This window comes from Schistocerca gregaria, chromosome 3, assembly GCF_023897955.1.
Source record: "Schistocerca gregaria isolate iqSchGreg1 chromosome 3, iqSchGreg1.2, whole genome shotgun sequence".
NCBI classification, from domain to species: domain Eukaryota; kingdom Metazoa; phylum Arthropoda; class Insecta; order Orthoptera; family Acrididae; genus Schistocerca; species Schistocerca gregaria.
Genome location: NC_064922.1, coordinates 949057570 through 949082019, shown reverse-complemented (window position 1 = coordinate 949082019; position 24450 = coordinate 949057570). Strand labels below are relative to the sequence as shown.

The 24450-nt window shown below is 42.9% G+C and overlaps 1 protein-coding gene across 1 annotated transcript in view; it reads right to left on the bottom strand.

Annotated features, from left to right (window-relative positions):
• Positions 1-24450, bottom strand: part of LOC126355722 (uncharacterized) — a 169776-nt gene that overhangs the window by 60568 nt on the left and 84758 nt on the right. The window contains exon 8 of the mRNA XM_050006089.1: positions 6213-6400. Coding sequence (XP_049862046.1) covers positions 6213-6400 — 188 coding nt within the window. The remainder of the gene's footprint in view (positions 1-6212; positions 6401-24450) is intronic.

Below are 24450 nucleotides of genomic sequence, written 5' to 3'. Positions count from 1 at the left end.
CGGCATGTCACCGATTACTAACATAGCTCCCATGCAGGCGCAGGAGAATGTCTCCCACATCATAATACTACTGCCACCAGCCTGCGTTCGTGGCGCGCTGCACGTCTCCAGCCGTCGTTCACATCGATCACGGCGTTTGTGGAGGCGATCGTCGACCTAGCGTAGCAAAAATGTGTTTCACTCTAAGAGCCGATACGTTTCCATTCATTGACTGTCGAGTCCCCATGTTCCTGTACCAATTGCAATCGCAACTGACGATGTCGCCGAGTCAACAAGTGAACTCGTAGGGGTGGTCGGCTGCGGAGCTCCATGTTCAACAATGTACGATGGACGGTGAGCTCCGAAACACTTGTTCGTGCACCAGCATTGTGCTGTTTCGGCAGAAATGCGACAGACCACCAGTGGCGTAGTGTGAGGGGAGACTTTGAGACTTAGTCACCCCTGTATTGGTGCTTAAAAAAGGTGCAATAGTAATTCATAACAAAATATAAACAATTTTCTACTAAGAGCTTTAAATGTGAGAAGACATTACTTTTGTAGCCCGCGCCGCACCCCGAGTATTGGTGTATCTGCCTGCTTGAGACTCGACTGCTCTGTCTGCCTCCCTTCCCTTACCTGGCTGTGTTAGTGGCATTCTCGGCTCCCCTCCACTTCCCCTTCCACGAAGGCCGGTGCGCTGCACTTGCTAGCAGGTATCGAGACCAGTCCCTGCCGCTTCTATGCTGGCTTTTAACACGGAAGTGAAGTAGCGCGGTTTGTGTTCATAGGCATTCTTCTGATATTAGTGCATATTTTCGTAGTGTCGCCAACATGAGTGAGCCAGCAACTCAACACCTTATACAATTTTTATTAAAGACACCTTTTTCTACATTAACGTACTAAAAAAGTGCGAATTGAAGGACAAACGACCTACTCCTATACTCAGTGTAGTTTTGAGTGAAGCCAAACAAAAACGCACTTTTAGACAGCCTGGTACGAAAAGTATACTTGGACGACTGCGAATCCCGTTAATAACAGATTATATTGTTATATATGTCTTCTGTTTGGTGGTGAAAAGGAACGGTGCAATGAGAACATTTGAACAATAAAGAACTTTGACAGGAAAGCACAAAAGCATCAGAGACCAAAATGTCACCTGCAGAACAAAGAATCATTTCAGTTATTGGGCAAAAGTAGAATTGAGCACGCACTTTCTGAAGCCGCTCGTCTTACAGCAATAAAATAAAATGAACAAGTCGCATCCAACAGGAGAATATTGGCTCGTCTTGTTCAGGCGATTGGATTTCTTTGTAAACAAGAACTAGCCTTTCGCGGCCATCGGGAAGACGAGTCCTCCAGCAACAAAGGTAGCTATCTGGAATTGTTGGATTTATTAGCTCAAGGAGAGCAGTTAATCCGAGACCATCTATCATCATCTTCAACCTTTAAAGGAACTTCTCCGGATGTACAGAATGATGTAATAGAAATGATAACTCTGGCAGTTAATGAGAAAATAAAATCTGAAATTCAGAACTGCAATTTAATTTCGATTCAGGCTGATGAAACATTAGACGTGTCATGCAAAAGTCAAATGAGTATAATATTCAGGTACTGTATTGCAGACAAAATTGAGGAACGATTCGTTGGATTTCACTATGTTTCTGGAGATAAAATTGATTCATGCAGTATGGAAAGAATGGAATGTGAAAGAAAAAGTGGTTAGTCAAACATATGCTGGCGCTTCAGTAATGGCGGGCAGCGAAAGAGGACTACAACAATTGGTGAAGCAGTTCTGTCCCTATGCTCTGTTTATTCATTGTTACGCACACCAGCTGAATTTGGTACTGTTACATGCCTCCAAAATCATACAAGTACGCATGTTTGTAAGTGATCTTTCTGCATTCCATTCGTTTTTTAGCAAATCATCAAAACGAACTGTATTGCTAACTGAGAAAGGATTTAAACTGCCAGATGCGAGCAACACTCGTTGTAGATTTCGTTCCAGGGAAGTTTCAACAATATCTAGCCATTTATCAGAGCTATACAGTGTTTTTAATTATATAATTTGTGATACAGACTCTCAGTGGGACCCAGAATCTTGGAGCTGTGCTGTGGAAATGAAACGACGGATGGATGATGCTACGTTTTTCTACTTGCTTTGCTTCTATCGAGGGTTCTTTGTTTATGTTGGTCATGTCTTTAATGTTCTTCAGTCAAAATCTGTCAGTATAACTGTTTGCCGAGACGAAATAAGAATTGTTTTGAGAAACTTACGACAATTAAGAACAGAAACATTCGTTGATGAATGCATTAAATGCAGCTTGTGTTTGAATGGCAACGTATCATTCTGTGATAGTCAAAAGACATCTCTCAGGGCACTAACTTACGAGATACTGGATTTGCAAATTGTTCAAATGAAAAGAAGATTTCAAGAATCACCCCAAATTCAGTTTGTTGAGCTTTCGATCGAAAGTGTTTCCCGAACTATCAAAAAGAATTCCCATAGTTGAAACTGCTTCAGTTATTAGAACAGTACCCTTTTTTCAAACAAGAGCAACTTGAAAATGAGCTATGTAACATAAACGCTGACGAGAAAAAACACTTATCTCCAAGAATCCTCTTAAAGTTCATTGTCAACAATGATTAGGACTCTGTTTATGAAGAAACAACAAAGTTCCTACGTTTGGTTTTAACCCTACCCGCAACGACAGCAAGCAGTGGACGAAGCACGAGTCAAGAATTATTTAAGGAATTCAGTGTCGAACACCCGGCTGTCGTGTTTGAGCACGTTCGCAATAGAAAACACACTACTTGAAGAGCTATCCAGTGATCAGACCTTTGTAGACCGAGTTATAGACTTATTCGTGGGGAGAAAAGACAGGCGCGTTGCACTTGTGTACAAGGCAATATAAATGCTTCTTCTCTTGCTGCTGGAGTTGTACAAATTTTTCATCGTTTCTTGAACAGGTGAGTTATTATTATTATTATTATTATTATTATTATTATTATTATTATTATTATTATTATACGAAGCCCACACCTACTACAGTAGTACACGTTTATATGCCAACTAGCTCTGCAGATGACGAAGAAATTGAAGTAGTGTATGATGAAACAAAAGAAATTATTCAGATAGTGAAGGGTGACGAAAATTTAATAGTCATGGGTGACTGCATTCGGTAGTAGGAAAATGGAGAGAAGGAAACGTAGTAGGTGAATATGGACTGGGGATACGAAATGAAAGAGGAAGCCGCCTGGTAGAATTTTGCACAGAGCACAACTTAATCATAGCTAACACTTGGTTCAAGAATCATAAAAGAAGGTTGTACACATGGAAGAAGCCTGGAGATACTGACAGGTTTCAGATAGATTATATAATGGTAAGACAGAGATTTAGGAACCAGGTTTTAAATTGTAAGACATTTCCAGGGGCAGATGTGGACTCTGACCACAATCTATTGGTTTTGATTGAAAATGAAGAAACTGCAAAAATGTGGGAAATTAAGGAGATGAAACCTGGATAAACTGAAAGAACCAGAGGTTGTATAGAGTTTCAGGGAGAGCATAAGGGAACAATTGACAGGAATGGGGGAAAGAAATACAGTAGAAGAAGAATGGGTAGGTTTGAGGGATGAAGTAGAGAAGGCTGCAGAGGATCAAGTAGGTAAAAAGACGAGGGCTAGTAGAAATCCTTGGGTAACAGAAGAAATATTGAATTTAATTGATGAAAGGAGAAAATATAAAAATGCAGTAAATGAAGCAGTCAAAAAGGAATACAGACGTCTCCAAAATGAGATCGACAGGAAGTGCAAAATGGCTAAGCAGGGATGGCTAGAGGAAAAATGTAAGGATGTAGAGGCTTATCTCACTAGGGGTAAAATAGATACTGCCTACAGGAAAATTAGAGAGACCTTTGGAGATAAGAGAGCCACTTGTATGAACATCAAGATCTCAGATGGAAACCCAGTTCTAATCAAAGAAGGGAAAGCAGAAAGGTGGAAGGAGTATATAGAGGGTCTATACAAGGGCGATGTACTTGAGGACAATATTATGGAAATGGAAGAGGATGTAGATGAAGATGAAATGGGAGATACGATACTGCGTGAAGAGTTTGACAGAGCACTGAAAGACCTGAGTCGAAACAAGGCCCCGGGAGTAGACAACATTCCATTAGAACTACTGACGGCCTTGGGAGAGCCAGTCCTGACAAAACTCTTCCATCTGGTGAGCAAGATGTTCGAGACAGGTGAAATATCCTCAGACTTCAAATCAGAATATAATAATTCCAATCCCAAAGAAAGCAGGTGTTTACAGATGTGAAAATTATCGAACTATCAGTTTAATAAGTCACAGCTGCAAAATACTATAGCGAATTCTTTACAGACGAATGGAAAAACTAGTAGAAGCCGACCTCGGGGAAGATTAGTTTGGATTCCGTAGAAATGTTGGAACACGTGAGGCAATACTGATCCTACGACGTATCTTAGAAGCTAGATAAAGAAAAGGCAAACCTACGTTTCTAGCATTTGTAGACTTGGAGAAAGCTTTTGCCAATGTTGACTGGAATACTCTCTCTCAAATTCTGAAGGTGGCAGGAGTAAAATACAGGGAGCGAAAGGCTATGTACAATTTGTACAAAAGCCAGATGGCAACCATAAGAGTCGAGGGGCATGAAAGGTAAGCAGTGGTTGGGAAGGGATTGAGACAGCGTTGTAGTCTCTCCCCGATGTTATTCAATCTGTATATTGACCAAGCATTAAAGGAAACAAAAGAAAAATTTGGAGTAGGTATTAAAATCCATGGAGGAGAAATAAAAACTTTGAGGTTCGCCGATGACATCGTAATTCTGTCAGAGACAGCAAAGGACTTGGAAGAGCAGTTGGACGGAATTGATAGTGCCTTGAAAGGAGGATATAAGTTGAACATGAACAAAAGCAAAACGAGGATAATGGAATGTAGTCGAATTAAGTCGGGTGATGCTGAGGGAATTAGATTAGGAAATGAGACACTTAAAGTAGTAAAGGAGTTTTGCTATTTGGGGAGCAAAATGACTGATGGTCGAAGTAGAGAGGATATAAAATGTAGATTGGCAATGGCAAGGAAAGCGTTTCTGAAGAAGAGAAATTTGTTAAGATCGAGTATAGATTGAAGTGTCAGGAAGTCTTTTCCGAAAGTATTTGAATGGAGTGTAGCCATGTATGGAAGTGAAACATGGACGATAAATAGTTTTTGGAAAGAAGAGAATAGAAGCTTTCGAAATGTGGTGCTACAGAAGAATGCTGAAGATTAGATGGGTAGATCACAAAACTAATGAGGAAGTATTGAATAGGATTGGGGAGAAGAGAAGTTTGTGGCAGAACTTGACCAGAAGAAGGGATCGGTTGGTAGGACATGTTCTGAGGCATCAAGGGATCACCAATTTAGTATTGGAGGGCAGCGTGGAGGGTAAAAATCGTAGAGGGAGACCAAGAGATGAATACACTAAGCAGATTCAGAAGGATGTAGGTTGCAGTAGGTACTGGGAGATGAAGAAGCTTGCACAGGATAGAATAGCATGGAGAGCTGCATCAAACCAGTCTCAGGACTGAAGACTACAACAACAACAACAACAACAACAACAACAACAATTATTATTATCAGTGGTGGTGGTAGTGGTAGTAGTAGTAGTAGTTGTTGTTGTTTTATTTGATACATTTTGTTTCATTTGTTTAAATTATTGTTTACTGTACTATTTTGTCTCCCTGTAACTGTAAAGTCTCCCCAACCTTTACAACGACGCTACGCCACTGCAGATCACCATCTAGCCCACTTTACGCAGCAGACAAGTCTACAAACCCCCGTTGTGTGAAGAGTCGTGGGCGTCCGCCATTTAGCGCTTAGTGGTAGTTTCACTGTCCTTCTACCTCTTTCCGTAGATGATCAGGACAGCAGCAGGACGTGAATGCTCGGCCAGCTTCGCCGTTTTCGAGACACTCGTTCACAGACTGTGCGTGGTGGTAATCTGCCCTTTGTGACAGTCGCTTATCTCAGCGGATTTCCCAGTTGCACCTCACATCTTCGCTAGAATGGTACCCCGCCCGTGTCTGCGGCAGTTACATACTTTTGTTACCGCCTCATGCGCCCGCAACGCCACCATCGTCGAGGTGTTCAGTGGTCACGTTTTGGCTTATCATTGTGTAGGGGTACGGTGCAGCGCACGACTGCACGATGGCAGGCGAGGCGCAGGTACTCACGTAGGCGTCGGCGGCGGCGAGCCCTGCGTAGCCAGGGTCCCTGGTGAGTGGGTGGGGGCTGGCGCCCTCGTACTGCAGCGTGGCCAGCTGGTAGAGGCGCAGCGGCGCGCACGGCCCCAGACCCTGCACGCTCACCCAGTAGGTCGCCGGGGGCTGGGACGCCTCCAGCACCACGTCGTAGCGCTCGCCTGCAACACGCGCACGCTCCCCTCAGACTCAGCGGCACGGCGCCTTCCGTGTCCCACCTGTCACATACAGGGTCAGCACAAACTCTTGCCCTGCTTATAACAATCTATTATAGAATAACCGTTTCACACAATACTTCACATAGGTTAGTGTTACTAGTTTCTTTTAAGACCACTTACGTTAGTAAAGCTCTACGTGTTCTCTACATCTACATCTACATTTATACTCCGCAAACCACCCAACGGTGTGTGGTGCGGGGCACTTCACGTCCCACTGTCATTACCTCCCTTTCCTGTTCCAGTCGCGTATGGTTCGCGGGAAGAAAGATTGTCTGAAAGCCTCCGTGCGCGCTCTAATCTCTCTAATTTTACATTCGTGATCGCCTTGGGAGGTATAAGTAGGGGGAAGCAATATATTCGATACCTCATCCAGAAACGCACCCTCTCGAAACCTGGCGAGCAAGCTACACTGCGATGCCGAACGCCTCTCTTGCAGAGTCTGCCACTTGAGTTTGCTAAACATCTCCGTAACGCTATCACTCTCACCAAATAACCCTGTGACGAAACGCGCCGCTGTTCTTTGGATCTTCTCTATCTCTTCCGTCAACCCGACCTGGTACGGATCCCACACTGATGAGCAATACTCAAGTATAGGTCGAACGAGTGTTTTGTAAGCCACCTCCTTTGTCGATGGACTACATTTTCTAAGGACTCTCCCAATGAATCTCAACCTGGTACCCGCGTTACCAACAATTAATTTTATATGATCATTCCACTTCAAATCGTTCCGCACTCATACTCCCAGATATTTTACAGAAGTAACTGCTACCAGTCTTTGTTCTGCTATCATATAATCATACAATAAAGGATCTTTCTTTCTATGTATTCGCAATACATTACATTTGTCTACGTTAAGGGTCAGTTGCCACTCCCTGCAGCAAGTGCCTATCCGCTGCAGATCTTCCTGCATTTCGCTACAATTTTCTATTGTCGCAACTTCTCTGTATACTACAGCATCATCCGCGAAAAGCCGAATGGAACTTCCGACACTATCTACTAGGTCATTTATATATATTGTGAAAAGCAATGGTCCCATAACACTCCCCTGTGGCACGCCAGAGGTTACTTAAACGTCTGTAAACGTCTCTCCATTCAGAACAACATGCTGTGCTCTGTTTGCTAAAAGCTCTTCAATTCAGCCACACAGCTGGTCTGATATTCCGTAGGCTCTTACTTTGTTTATCAGGCGACAGTGCGGAACTGTATCGAATGCCTTGCAGAAATCAAGGAAAATAGCCTGTATCTAATATTTTCTGGGTCTCATGAAAAAATAAAGCGATTTGGGTCTCTCTGTTTCCGGAATCCATGTTGATTCCTACAGAGTAGATTCTGGGTTTCCAGAAATGACATGATACGCGAGCAAAACACATGTTCTAAAATTCTACAACAGATCGACGTGAGAAATGTAGGTCTATAATTTTGCGCATCTGCTCGACGACCCTTCTTGAAGACTGGGACTACCTGTGCTCTTTTCCAATCATTTGGAACCTTCCGTTCCTCTAGAGATTTGCGGTACACGGCTGTTAGAAGGGCGGGGGGGGGGACACAAGTTCTTTCGCGTGCTTTGTGTAGAATCGAATTGGTATCCCGTCAGGTCCAGTGGAGTTTCCTCTGTTGAGTGATTTCAGTCGCTTCTCTATTCCTTGGACAATTATTTCGACGTCAGCCATTTCTTCGTTTGTGCGAGGATTTAGAGAAGGAACTGCAGTCCGGTCTTCCTCTGTGAAACAGCTTTAGAAAAATGTGTTTATTATTTCAGCTTTACGCGTGTCATCCTCTGTTTCAATGCCATCATCATCCCAGAGTGTCTGGATATGCTGTTTCGAGCCACTTACTGATACTCGAAGTATCTGTTCTGTCACAGTACGCACATCAGCTTGTATCCTAGCCTTCAGTTCGTCGACGTCTGCAACTGCTGTGATGAAGACTGTCCTTGATAAAGCCCCAGAAGAAAAAGCAAAGAGCCGTAGTGTCTGTAGAGCGGGGTGGCCGGGGTATTGGACCGTTCCTTCCATTCCATCGATCCGGATATTACGCCCCTCTCCAGACATTACGCCCCTTGGCTTCATTTTTTTTCTGCGCTTGTATCAAGGACAGAGTCTTTGTCACACCAGTTGATGACATCGACGAACTGAAGGCTGGTATACAAGCTGCTGTGGGTACTGTGACAGAGCACATGTTACGAAGCACCTGGTGAGAACGGGAATACCACCACGACATTCTCCGAGATACCAAGAGAGCACACGTTGAGGTTTACTAACGCAAGTGGTCTTAAAAGAAACTAGTAGCACTAAACTGTGTAATGGCATCAAATGTAAATTATGTCAAACGGTTATTCTGTTATAAATTTTTATAATCAGGGCAAGACTTTGTGCTGAACCTGTAGTACAGTGCAGCAACTGCACTAATCAGGTTGGCTGGCGGCAAAAAACACGCCGTCGATGGATATGAAGCAATCATTCAAGCACCGCCTTATTTAGGTAACAATTTTTGGACAAATTTCTGAGTGGAGACAAAACAATACTCCCTAGCCACTACATAAAGGGATTTTGTCAGAATTTTCATAGCCCAACCAAGAGAGGGAAATGGACAATTGGGGTATCAAATTGACCAGCGTGAGGTCTAGTTTTTTTTAAAAAAAAGTAATTACTTTACAGTAATCAGGGTAATTAAAAAACCGCAATTACTGACTTGAAGCAATACTGAAATATTTCACGGACACTTGCTGCTAACTATGTAAATGAAAAAATAAAAAGTTCATCTCTTTAAGGTTTAAGAATTTTATGAATAAAAACTTACATTAGTGCAGAAACTGTGGTATTTATTCTTTCGAGTTGGAAAATAAAATAAATACCAAGTTGCTGCATGAATTGGAACTTCTCTGCTTTCTCTTGACCTACATAGGAGTAACTCATTGAATTGCAGGCCGATATCACTGACCTCAATTTGCAGTAGGAATTTGGAGCATATACTGTACTCGAACATTATGAATCACCTTTAAGAAAATGACTTATTGATACATAACCAACACAGATTCAGAAAAAAATCGTTCTTGTGCAACACAGCTAGCTCTTTATTCCCACGAAGCAATCAGTGCTGTCGACAAGGGATCTCAAAAAATGCTCAGATGTGTGTGAAATCTTATGGGACTTAACGGGTCATCAGTCCCTAAACTTACATACTGTAAGTAGGCTGTTTAGGTTTTTATGTTGGTAACGCCGCGTAGCGCTCTGTATGAAAATCACTGGCTGTGCAGTGTGCAGTCTGTGGCTGGTTGGCATTGTTGTCTCCCATTGTAGTGTTGGGCTGTTGGCTGTTAACAGCGCGTAGCATTGCGCAGTTGGAGGTGAGCCACCAGCAGTGGTGGATGTGGAGAAAGAAATGGCGGAGTTTTGAAATTTGTAAGACTGGATGTCATGAACTGCTATATATGTTATGACTATTAAGGTAAATATATTTTTTGTTCTCTATCAAAATCTTTCATTTGCTAGCTATGCCTATCAGTAGTTAGTGCCTTCCATAGTTTGAATATTTTATTTAGCTGGCAGTAGTGGCGCTCGCTGTATTGCAGTAGCTTGAGTAACGAATATTTTTGTGAAGTAAGTGATTTGTGAAAGGTATAGGTTAATGTTAGTCAGGGGCATTCTTTTGTAGCGATTTTTGAAAGTCAGATTGCGTTGAGCTAATAATATTGTGTGTCAGTTTAAGCACAGTCCTGTATAATTTTTCTAAGGGGACGTTTCAATACTACTTAACCTGAATTACCCTAAGGACAAACACACACACCCATGCCCGAGGGAGGACTCGAACCTCCGCCGGGACCAGCCGCACAATCCATGACTGGAGCCAAAGGATCTCAGATTGATTCCATATTCCTAGATTTCCAGAAGGCTTTTGATACCGTTTCTCACAAGCGACTATTAATCAAATTGCGTGCATATGGAGTATCATCTCAGTTGTGTGACTGGATTCGTGATTCCCTCTCAGAAAGGTCACAGTACGTAGTGATAGACGGTACATCATCGAGTATAACAAAAGTGATATCTGCCGTTCCGCAAGGTTGTGTCATAGGCCCTCTGCTGTTCCTGATTTATATAAATGACCTAAGTGATAATCTGAACAGCCCCCCTAGATTGTTTGCAGATGACGCTGGAATTTACCGTCTAGTAAAATCATCAGATGATCAATTAAATATACAAAATCATGTATAGAGAATTTCTGTATGGTGCGAAAAGTGGCAACTGGCACTAATCAAAGAAAAGTGCGAGGTCATCCACTTGGGTACCAAAAGAAATCCGATAAATTTTGGGTATACGATAATCGCACAAATCTAAGGGCTGTAAATTCGACTAAATACCTAGGAATTACAATTACGGGCAACTGAAATTGGAAACACGACGTAGATAATATTGTGGGGAAGACGAAACAAAGACTTCGCTTTGTTGGCAGAACACTTAGAAGATGCGACAAACCCACTAAAGAGACAGCCTACATTACGCTTGGACACCGTCTGCTGCAATATTGCTGCGCGGTGTGGGATCCTTACCAAGTAGGATTGACGGAGGACATCGAAAAAGTGCAAAGAGCGGGAGCCCGTTTCGTGTTATCGCACATTAGGGGTGAGAGTGTAACTGATATGATACGCGAGATGGGGTGGCGGTCACTGAAACAAAGGCGGTCTTCTTTGCGGCGAGATCTGTTTAGGAAATTTCAATCACCAGCTTTCTCTTCCTAATGCGTAAATATTTTGTTGGCACCCACCTACGTAGTGAGAAATGATCATCATAATAAAATAAGAGAAATCAGAGCTCGAACGGAAAGGTTTAGGTGTTCCTTTTTCCCACGCGCCATTCGAGAGTGGAATGGTAGAGAGATAGTATGATTGTGGTTCGATGAACCCTCTGCCAAGCACTTAAATGTGAATTGCAAAGTAATCATGTAGATGTAGATGTAGCTGTAGATGTAGAATGATGTTGAAATAAAGATATGACAGTTTATCACTTTTCATTTTATGCCTTACTTGCGGTGTTTCGAAATACACATCGTCGTAGACATTAACAATGTTATAGTCAGCCCCCGGTAGGTGAGTGGTCAGCGCGACAGACAGTCAATCCTAAGGGCCCAGTTTCAATTCCCGGCTGGGTCGGAGATTTTCTCCGCTCAGGGACTGGGTGTTGCGTTGTCCTAATCATCATCATTTCATCCCCATCGACGCGCAAGTCGCCGAAGTGGCGTCAAATCGAAAGACTTGTACCAGGCGAACGGTCTACTCGACGGGAGGCTCTAGTCACACGCCATTTTATTTTTAAGAGTGTTATAACACTGTCATGACTACACTTGAGCATATGTCGTACAAGGGGGAAACAGACAGCTTTATTAATATTATCTGCTTGTTTGATTCTTCTACAGGTGTGATCCAGAGTTTATAACTTTTTGAATAAGGAAGACATGATCTCCAGGAACCGCAGTACGACTTTACTTTATTGGAATACTACATCTGATAGCACTGGAATCATCTGTTCCAAATTAACTGAGGCATACTGGTCAACTATAGCGAGCCTGTAACACTCAGTTTTATCGTAGTGGTATCGAAAATAATCGTTGAATAAAGTACACACATACCGCAGCTTCATAGCAATCATGTGTTCCTTTTGATATTTCATTTCCTTTGCATCCTTCTAATATGTCTTAAGCTCCACCCCTACGAACATTGCTGCTAGCCGACCGTGGTGGCCGAGCGGTTGTAGGAGCTACAGTCTGGAACCGCGCGAACGCTACGGTCGCAGGTTGCACTAAGAGTTCATCAGTGAACATTTCTGTGGAACAGTTCCTACCACACTGCTTCACGGAATCAAGTTGCTCTACCAAAAAGACACTGAACTCGCTATGATCTTGGATCAGCATCTAAAATGGAAATAACAAAACTGTCACAGCAAGTATGCAATTTACCTTGTGGCTAATTTAAAAGCTTAGAGAAATATCTCAACCTAAAATGAAACAAAAACTTGCCCAATCGATAGCGCTGCTAAATATTTCCTACTATGATGTAGATTAACATGGCACAAATAGTGATAATTCCTAGCGACGCCAGAAAACGATGACTGTTTGCATATGATGTGCATATGATTGGGTTGTTTGATCACGTCAGCTCTTCCTGTGTCCAATTACGAAAGATGTGTCTACATACGCAATGTGATTTTCAGACACTCTGTTTGATTCACCAGTTTCTTTCGCACTACTGTTCTCAGCCTTCTTCTTGCACAACAAACACCCCTCATCATTCCATGACTTCAAATCGATGTAATGCTTTCATGTGTTGTGCCGCAGGCACAAAGGTATTACAGAAGTATTCCACCTTAACTGTATTTTAATGACAATGTCCGCCTGCTTAGCTGACTGTTAACGCGCTCGCCTCCCATGCAGCGGATCCGAGTTCGACTCCCGGACGCGTTAGAGATTTTCTCCGATCGTGGTCTGGGTGTTGTGTTATCCTCATCAACACTTCATCTTCATCACCGACACGCGAGTAGCCCATTGTGGCGTCGACTGCAGTAAGACTTGCGATCGGCGGCCGAACGTCCTCACATGGGGCCTGCCAGCCTCCAATGCCATACGATCCTTTCATTTTTTGCTCACATCCATTTATTTATTTTCACACAGACAGCTCAGTTCCGCAGTGTGCCATTTTCGAGTGCTTACTCATATCTTTATAAGTTTATAAAGTTATCTTCTGTGGGTGTGTACATTATACATCCGTCATATACATATACAAATGCTGGTGAAGTAGACTCCATACTCTCATACATTTGAATAACACTGTTGCTTTAGTGGCATATATTAGCAAATACGAAACATATGATACATTGCACAGAACATTGCTCTTCATGAGTTGATTGCCACTGTCCAGTCTAAAACAGATAGTATTTTAAATAGCTATCAACAATAGTTTCCATTGACCAGTATTTACTCTGATAACGACTGAAGCAAAGTCTTCAGAGTAAGTGACGGACTACCTCACGGATCTGTATTGGTCCCTCTCCTTTTTAACTTATACATTTATGACCTGCCAGCCACAACCTCAAGGAAATTTATATATGCTGGTGGCTTCTGTTTGGTAAACCAGAGCTCTAGTTTCACCACTGCTGAAAGCACATTAACTGCTGGCATAGAAATCTTGGACACATACTTCATGAAATGGTGCCTCCGCCTAAAACCTCAGAAAACTGTTGCTTCAGCATTCTACCTACGGAACAGACACTCTAGCTATAAACCAGAAGTTAAACTCCGAGGATAAACCTTGAAGTACTGCAGCGCATCGACGTATCTCGGAATAACACTCGATAGGTCCCTAACTTTCCGACAACATCTCTCCAACGTGGCCGCATAAGTGAAGACCCATAATAATATCATTCAGAAGCTTGCTGGTACCCCCTGGGATTGCAGCGCTCAAACCTTAAGATCAACTGCTTTGGCACTATCATACTCTGTCGCTGAATACTGTTGTCCAACTTGGACGAACAGTGCTCGCTGTAGCAAGATAGAAGCGCAACTCAACCAGACAATGTGACTTATCACAGGCTGCACTCAAACTCCATGGCTACCAGTTTTAAGTAACATCAACCTCCAGCTCTATGAAGATCAGATGCTCTCCTGAAGACCTGGAGAAACAATGAGAAGAACCCCCAGCTACCCCTACACAGCGATGTATTAATAGCAGAACATCAGCGTCTGAAGTCAAGAAAACCACCTTCGCGAACTGCACAACACCTTGAAGCCTCTGACATTAACATCAACGAAGTAAGTCAGTGGGAAGAGTCGTCAGTGTTCAACGGTCATCTGGTTGAAAAGCCTTCCATGCGAGTTCCAGGTTTCACACTCCCCAGACGCAAGTGGAAAATCATCAGCTGCATCCGAACAGGACAAGGTAGCTGCGAATATCTAAAGCACAAATGGGGCTGGGCAACATCTCCAGACTGTGACTGTGGAGCTTCCCTGCAGACAATTAATGACATTGTTGGTGAATGCCCGAAACTAGTCTTTGGGGATCAATAAATGACATCCACCATGCATCTCCTGAAGGGCTCAACTGGATCAACAGACTGGACTTAGAAATCTAAGAACTTGTGTCATTTGTAGATAATTTAGTATAATACTTTGAACATTTGATTCTGTACATGTGTTTTGCTTGTCATTTGTTACACTGTATACTCTTAAAACTATGTATTTGACCCAATCTCTGTATCATCATACGATAAATAAATATTTGCCAGTATGACTGAACCTATCGATATGTTCAGAGGACATAGTGCCTAGTTATTTCACAACTTTTGCCAGCAAGTTTAACATTATTATCACAGTGCCTTTTACCTTCCATCAACACATGTATTTCAGCCTTGTCTGATTTCTTATATTTAATTAAATTGTCTTTTATGATATTCATAGTCTCTAATTCAATCGTTGGTATAGAAGTTGGAAATATTGAATGATATGAATTTACAGTTTATCGAAATGTGAACAGCTTGTGTTGGACATTGGGAACAATACATTTCGTCTCGTAAGTGCAAAACTCTGTTATGGTGTTTATTTTCTTTCCCTGTATTTGAATTGTGCTGTTAATATAATTTATGACTGATCGAATTAGAAAACCCTCTCTCCGAATTTTAGATTGTGCCCTGCGTGCACCCTAGGATTCATTATTATACACTATCTGCCGTCCTTATCACATAAATAAAACTGCATTTTAAATGCCCTTTGAATATTTAATCATTTATTTTCTTAGTTGATGTTGTTGTCTTGTTTCCTTTAAATGATTTTATTTTTCTTAAAGAATCCATGGATTTTTCTATAATACTCACCCTCATTCATCATTACCATGGTGTTGCCTTATTGGTCTTCACTGTTACTGCTCATGTATTTCTAGTTTATTGCTTGTATCACAAACTAAATTTGTTTATTATTTTCACCTAATGTCTTATTGTTACGATTAATTTGTTCCAAAATTATTCCACTGATTGTATACATTATTTTATTGCGTTTTTATAATGGTGTTTGAGCCATATCGAGGCCTACTCTTTTAATTGCTCTGCTTTGGAACTTAGGTTGAACCTCAGGCCATTATTAAATATTTCATCTCTGGCTCTGTGAAGAAGCCAATTAAGACAGGTTTTGTATTCTTCTAAATAATTAAAAATTTCTGTTGTGAATACATTCCATTCTACATCCTCCATGACAACATTTTTTATTCATCAGTATTATTAGTTTCTTGTGCTACGTAATTTTAAATACATAGTTCCAAATGTGTGATATACACTTGCTTGTTAAATACTTTTTACCCTTAAATTTCTCAAGGATCTCCCCCTCATACATATTATTTCACAATTTCCCTTCACAAGTGTTGTTTTCCAAAATTTAGTTTAATTTCCACAGCCACACATTTTGAGACCACTTTGTTTTTTAGACCAGTCAACTTGTTCTTCAGATTAGCTTCCATCTGTCTTGCTGTCATGCATTTCTGTCAGTATGTCATTCCATATAAGCAGTAGAAATGTTTTGAAAAAATTACTTGACACAACGGTATTAAGACTGACGTATCTGAAATATCACATAGTCATTATAAATGTTTTTAATTTTCTTCTGCTTCTTCTTCTTCTCCTCCTTCTTCTTCATTTTATGTATTAGGCAAATTGCTGTTACAGTATTCCATCTCTTGTATGGCCTTCCTACACTGCTTCTTCCGGTGATTTATAAATGAGTGCTATTACTGGGTGTCTTTCTCGACTCATAAGATCTACCTGTTCTTTCCATATTCTCCTACTCTTTCTTTATGGTATATATTTCTAGGTCTTCCCTTATGTCCTCAGTTCTTTTATGATGTTCACTTGTATATCCTTCCATTCTTTATAGAAACCTCAATTCCCTGTATTTTACGTTCTTATTGTCTTGTCGTCATCTAAGTTTCACTTCCGTAACTAAGGATTGGTACTGCTATGGTTTTATAAAAAGTCGGTTGGCTTTCTTTCCTGCCTTTATTCTGCAAATGTTTGGCAGCTGTTACGCAAATGGAAGTAAATTCATTTAATTTTTTATCCACATCAGGGTTGTATTCCTAATGTGACTTTGCATCCTGGATACTTAAAATGTAACTTGCTCCGATATTTTATTATCAAAGACCTCTTCTGATCTTACTGGTTGTATGTCCTGAAATGCCTTCACTTTCGTATTATCTACAGACAGTTTTAGGCTATATTCTGAGACTATCTGCTGAAGCTAATAGACTCCCATCTGAGAGCCATCTTCATTCCCTGCAATCAGTGTCAGGCCATCTGCAAATAGGACTGCATTTAGGAACACAAGCTAAAAATACTCCTTTTGTATTTACAGTATCACTTCATCTATTTATATATTGAAGAGTGCTGGGAAAAATACAGCATCCTTGTCTTATCCCTTTGCTAGTGTTAATTAGCTTTGTAATTAGGGTTCAGCACCAGATGATCACAACAGTTCTCCTTCCCTCTCCTACAGCTACTGCCTGGTGTTGGGAATCTGTAAGAGCCATTGTTTCTCTGTAGCCACCTGCTAGTACAGGCAGCTGCTCTCTTTGCCGAAATTTCATATAGAATCACAGAATCACTGACTGTACGCAGCACAGTGTCCAAGAAGAATTTCAATTAGGTATAAAGGAGACGAAAAGTAAACGGTATTTCTTGTAATAGCTGTCACCTTTTTATATGCTGTATCGATATACAATAATGAGCAAAAGTATTATGACTACTGCCTGCTGCGAGACTGAATGTCGCCTAGTTATTTTTCCAGGGTGTGACGTGGCGAGGACAGTAAGTCGAGCAGAGTCAAATGGAAAACCATTCTAGTGAGGGGCTGCAAGTGGGTAAGTCAGCTCACACAAGCGAGTTTGTCAAAGGGTAGGTTGTTATGATCCAGTGCCTGGAATGACCTTATCAGAAACGGCGAAGTTGTTTAGGTGTACCAGTGCTACTGTCACGAGCATCCATGGAGATTTGTGACGAATCTGAAAACACGAGCAGGCAACAAACTACACCGCCTCATCATAGAACATGGATGTCGGAAGAAGGATAGGCAGTGATTTGTGCTAGTTTTGACGACTGGGTACAGTTCTGCTGAAGGCAAAAGTGTTTTGCATAACACAGTTGACTGCATGTTGTTGAACATGGAGCTCCATAGAAGACAATTCATGTGTGTGCCCATGTTGACCCAACAACATCATCGATAACGATAGCAATGAGCATCAGATAATAGGGATTGGATCGTGTTTCAATGAAAACGCATCGTCTCGTCAGATGAGTCATGTTTCTTGCTACAACAGCCCGATGGTCTTGTCTGGATACTCGGAACAAGCACTACGTGAAGGATACAGCATGGTGTGTCCATCCCAATCCGAGGTTGTGCCCCGTCACTGATGACGAATTCGTTGACGGGACGCTACCGGCGACATTCGCCAGGGCTTCGATGAGACCTGTGACAGGCGCCATGACAGTTGTGGACTACATGAACACTACTGTGGAGTAGTAGCACCCCGTCATGCTTGGTGTTTCCCCATCAGGGACGGCATCTTCCAGCAGAATAATTGTCAGTGTCACAAGGCCACAACTGTGCTATAGTATTTTGAGGAGCATGATGGTGAAGTCACGCTCATGTGTTAGCTACAAAATTCACCTGATTTGAACCCAACACACACATCTGCGATGCTATCAGACGTCAGCTCCCTACACATAAACCACTGTCTCTGAATTTATGGCAACTGCGTGACTTGTGAGTAGGCCCCTGGTACCACATACCACTAGAAACCTACCAAGGACGTATCAAATGCATGCAATATAGAATCGCTGTCATATTGCATTCCAAAGGTGGATGGGTACGCTATTATGTAAGGATCATAATGTTTTCGCTCATCAGAGAGAGAGAGAGAGAGAGAGAGAGAGAGAGAGAGAGAGAGAGTCTGTAAGAAAGGTGTATGTTTGTGTATGTCTATTCAGAGTATAGTTTTAGAATGCCTGGAGCAATTACAACCAAAACTGGATCACTTATGTCTTACTAGCTTGAGACAGTTAACGTAGTGTTTTGAAGACACTCAACACAGAGGCGACAATTTTCTGGAAGGCAGGCGGCCATGCTTCAACCGTCCACCAGAAGGCGACCTAAGAGCCGCTAGACGCAGGTCGCACGGGCCTATTCTCTTCCGCAAGCCACGTCCCAAAAATTGGCCAGGCTGTGTTCAAACGCTCAGTGAAAATATAGTCAGACTGAGAAAGAAGCATTAGCCATCATTTCTGGCTTAAAAATTTCGATAATTATGTGAAAGTTAGGCATTTCACATTATTCACCGACCATAAGTCTTTGTTTCCTCTTTTCAAGGATTCAGCCAACATTCTCACCAAAACCGATCGTTGCCTTCAGCGGTGTACCCTGTTCCTGTCGAGTTGTGATATCCATTATGGTTCTATCACACAACATGCAAATTCTGATCTTCTTTCCCAGATACCCACAGGCCAGGACCTAGTGTTCGACAAGGATCCCAAAGTGTATTCCCACCTGGACATTACCATAGAAGAAGCTGTGGGCAATCTCCCACTCAAACCAAAGCTTTTTGCTCGCACACCACAGAGCACCCAACCAACACTCAACGACAAGACAGCAGGTGTGACCGAGTGATTCTAGACGCTTCAGTCTAGAACCGGGCGACTGCTACGGTCGCAAGTTCGATTCCTGCCTTGGGCATGAATGTGTATGATGTCCTTAGGTTAGTTAGGTTTAAGCAGTTCTAAGTTCTAGGGGACTAATGACCTCAGAAGTTAAGTCCCATAGTGCTCAGAGCCATTTGAACGTTAATGACATCCTCCACCTGGTACGCCACCAGATCACAAACAGATCTGCCACCCAGAGGTCCAGGACTGCTGGCATCACTGGTACGAGCTCTCAACATTGGAAAACGTGTTCTGCTGCAAGGGGAAAATGGCCGCACCCAAGTCACCATCCCTGCTCTCCCAGCAGCACATTTTGTCACTCCTCCACATTGGTCTCTGGTTTGTGGTGCTCATTAAACATTTGGCCTACCACCATGCCTATTGGTGTGGCATGGACATGCCTGTTACTCAAATAGTAGGCTCTTGCACCGTGTGCTAGAGCAACTAGGCCACGCCTCCAACCCATTTCTTAACTTGGCCATACTCTTCCAGCCCTTTGTTAAAGCTCCATTTGGATTTTGTGGGACATTTCTTAGGCCACACCTTGCTCACTGCAATCATAATTGAGATCTAATTCCCATATGTTTCCAACATGTCTGCCACAACAACTGGTAACACTATTCAAAACTTATCTCACATTTTTTTCCACTAAAGAACCATGAGACCATTGTCACAGACTATGGTCCACATTTTTTATCTGCAAAATGATTTCTTTTCTGGGACATAAATGGCACTGCCTTAGTTCTAACAGCACTCTTGCACCCTGCCTCGAATGGACTAGAGGATCATTTCGTCTTTTAAAACGCAAATGTCTGAACTTTACGGTCACCATCCTCTGGATAAGGATTTCACCTTTTATCTGGCAGTCTACATATCAGCCCCACTAGTCTCCTCCCAAGAAACGCCATGGCCGATCTCATCAGCCCAACTTCCTATCCTTCACCCCACAGTTCACAGCCCCCCTGCTTGGCTCATCACCAACCACTGTTATTCACTTGCAGACCCAGTGTGGACCTTTGTTTGTCTAAGGGACGCAAACGTTGGTTTCCATCAGTAATTTCGAAGTTACTTAGCAGGGCCATGCCAGAAGTCACACTTCAGAATGGCTAACCATGCCACACACTTGTCAACCAATTATGACGCCGCCATAGCGCTTCTCCTGACGCCAAAATCCTACCACTTTCTTTTGTTAAAGAGATGGAGCTACCTGACATCTCCATCCTGGATACCAGCAGGTCATATCAGTCGCTCCCAGCGGCCAGCTCACTGGAGTAGGCCCTGAAAGCTCCACACACCATGACACTAAAGGTTGTGAACATCATCTCCAGCTGTCAGCGTGGAACATGCCTACTCCAGATATGTTGAGATGAGCTTCGCCCTTACCTCCCCTTCATGGCGGACGGGGTGGGGGCGGGAAGGGGGCCGGAGGGATGCTATACCAAGGCTTAATACCTGTGGTATCACCTACCATCTTCACATTAGTGCTCTTAAGATGCGTAAGATGAACAGTTCTCCAGACGAGAGATGATCTCACTCCAACACTCCACCAAGAGGTGACCCAAGCACTGCTAGAGGCCATGGACCACACAGGCCTATTCTCTTCTGCAAGACATGTGATCCAAAATAGGCCCAGCTGTATCCTAGCGCCACTGGAAATTGGAGCCGTGCTCAGATCAGACCAGAGCAGTTCACTCCGAGTGAGTTTTCCTGGACCAGGTGCCGATTCCACAAGGACTACCTCAATCAGGATTCTTACTCGAAGTCGCTATTGTTCACATCGGATTTTGCGATTCTGGGAGCTGCCTGCTATAGACTTAATGTCTGTGCCCTTCCCCCCCCCCCACCCCCCACCCCCCCCCACCCCCATTGAAGAAGATGGCGACTCTGTCACCGTGTTTGATTTTTGGGCTTGTAAATTTATTCCTGTTTGACTTACAAATGGCTACTGACCAGACTCAGATAATTTTGCTCCATATGGGACTTTGACTTTTGTAAAGTATGAGTTTAATGAACGTAAACTCAATAATTCAAAAACAGCCTTATTCGCATTTATTATTATTATTATACCGCCAACCGGTTTCAACCCGACGTAGGGGTCATCTTCTGGGCGTTTACACTGTGAAGTTATAGATATCCGTCAGAAATAATCCATTATAGAACAGCTAAAATTACGTAAATTTAAAATGTGTTACCCATTGGTCGACTGCTGGTAGTGTCACTCCTGTCTATATAATGGCAGGAAACTATGCGAGACTAACCCTTCGTATGCGCTTAAATAGGGTACCGAGATTACGTGAATAGACGGCAACACCCCAAGCGGCGATCAACGGCATTTAATACAGTTTGTTCAATGTAATTACTTGTCACCTTGGTTTAACACAAATGTAAGTGACAGGAAACGGAACAATTCCATTTAAAAAGAGTTACAATTATAGTGTTAATTATAAAATAATAACAAATGTTCCATAGTCAACTCGTAAAATTCGTAAAAGTATATTACATTATGTGCCATAATATAAAGTAAAACAATCTGTGGCACAGAAAAACTGGTGTCGTCTTGTATTCTAAAATATCTATTCGTACATTTACGTAGAAAACGTTTGAGTCCATTTACTACAACGGTTCACATTGATGGACTACAGCACCCTCTAATCCTTGTGGTGAGTACAAGATGACACCAGTTTTCCGTGACTTAAATTTGTGTTAAACCAAGGTGACTAGTAATTAGATATAATAAATTGTATTAAATGCCGTTGATCGCCGCTTGGGGTGTTGCCGTCTATTCACGTAATCTCGGTACCCTATTTAAGCGCATACGAAGGGTTAGTCTCGCATAGTTTCCTGCCATTATATAGACAGGAGTGACACTACCAGCAGTCGACCAATGGGTAACACATTTTAAATTTACGTAATTTTAGCTGTTCTATAATGGATTATTTCTGACGGATATCTATAACTTCACAGTGTAAACGCCCAGAAGATGACCCCTACGTCGGGTTGAAACCGGTTGGCGGTATAATAATAATAATAAATGCGAATAAGGCTGTTTTTGAATTATTGAGTTTACGTTCATTAAACTCATACTTTACAAAAGTCAAAGTCCCATATGGAGCAAAATTATCTGAGTCTGGTCAGTAGCCATTTGTAAGTCAAACAGGAATAAATTTACAAGCCCAAAAATCAAACACGATGACAGAGTCGCCATCTTCTTCAATGGAGGTGGGGGGGTGGGGGGGGGTGGGGGGGGGGGGAAGGGCACAGACATTAAGTCTATAGCAGGCAGCTCCCAGAATCGCAAAATCCGATGTGAACAATAGCGACTTCGAGTAAGAATCCTGATTGAGGTAGTCCTTGTGGAATCGGCACCTGGTCCAGGAAAACTCACTCGGAGTGAACTGCTCTGGTCTGATCTGAGCACGGCTCCAATTTCCAGTGGCGCTAGGATACAGCTGGGCCTATTTTGGATCACATGTCTTGCAGAAGAGAATAGGCCTGTGTGGTCCATGGCCTCTAGCAGTGCTTGGGTCACCTCTTGGTGGAGTGTTGGAGTGAGATCATCTCTCGTCTGGAGAACTGTTCATCTTACGCATCTTAAGAGCACTAATGTGAAGATGGTAGGTGATACCACAGGTATTAAGCCTTGGTATAGCATCCCTCCGGCCCCCCTTCCCACCCCCACCCCGTCCGCCATGAAGGGGAGGTAAGGGCGAAGCTCATCTCAACATATCTGGAGTAGGCATGTTCCACGCTGACAGCTGGAGATGATGTTCACAACCTTTAGTGTCATGGTGTGTGGAGCTTTCAGGGCCTACTCCAGTGAGCTGGCCGCTGGGAGCGACTGATATGACCTGCTGGTATCCAGGATGGAGATGTCAGGTAGCTCCATCTCTTTAACAAAAGAAAGTGGTAGGATTTTGGCGTCAGGAGAAGCGCTATGGCGGCGTCATAATTGGTTGACAAGTGTGTGGCATGGTTAGCCATTCTGAAGTGTGACTTCTGGCATGGCCCTGCTAAGTAACTTCGAAATTACTGATGGAAACCAACGTTTGCGTCCCTTAGACAAACAAAGGTCCACACTGGGTCTGCAAGTGAATAACAGTGGTTGGTAATGAGCCAAGCAGGGGGGCTGTGAACTGTGGGGTGAAGGATAGGAAGTTGGGCTGATGAGATCGGCCATGACGTTTCTTGGGAGGAGACGAGTGGGGTTGACATGTAGACTGTCAGATAAAAGGTGAAATCCTTATCCAGAGGATGGTGACCGTAAAGTTCAGACATTTGCGTTTTAAAAGACGAAATGATCCTCTAGTCCATTTGAGGCAGGGTGCAAGAGTGCTGTTAGAACTAAGGCGATGCCATTTCTGTCCCAGAAAAGAAATCATTTTGCAGATAAAAACTGTGGACCATAGTCTGTGACAATGGTCTCATGGTTCTTTAGTGGAAACAAATGTGAGATAAGTTTTGAATAGTGTTACCAGTTGTTGTGGCAGTCATGTTGGAAACATATGGGAATTAGATCTCAATTATGATTGCAGTGAGCAAGGTGTGGCCTAAGAAATGTCCCACAAAATCCAAATGGAGCTTTAACAAAGGGCTGGAAGAGTATGGCCAAGTTAAGAAATGGGTTGGAGGCGTGGCCTAGTTGCTCTAGCACACGGTGCAAGAGCCTACTATTTGAGTAACAGGCATGTCCATGCCACACCAATAGGCATGGTGGTAGGCCAAATGTTTAATGAGCACCACAAACCAGAGACCAATGTGGAGGAGTGACAAAATGTGCTGCTGGGAGAGCAGGGATGGTGACTTGGGTGCGGCCATTTTCCCCTTGCAGCAGAACACGTTTTCCAATGTTGAGAGCTCGTACCAGTGATGCCAGCAGTCCTGGACCTCTGGGTGGCAGATCTGTTTGTGATCTGGTGGCGTACCAGGTGGAGGATGTCATTAACGTTCAAATGGCTCTGAGCACTATGGGACTTAACTTCTGAGGTCATCAGTCCCCTAGAACGTAGAACCACTTAAACCTAACTAACCTAAGGACATCTCACACATCCATGCCCCAGGCATGCGGTCACGCGGTTCCAGACTGAAGCGCCTAGAACGGCACGGCCACACTGGCCGGCAGAAGATAGAAAGTGGATCTCTTCAGATGCCTTCCTCTTGAAGAAGAATGGGCTGCCATTTATGTACATACCTTGAGACATCTCGTTAAAAGTGGCCCCAGGAGAGTGAAATCCATCATAAATGCGTCAGGTGGACCGATCCCGTGTAAAGGTGCAC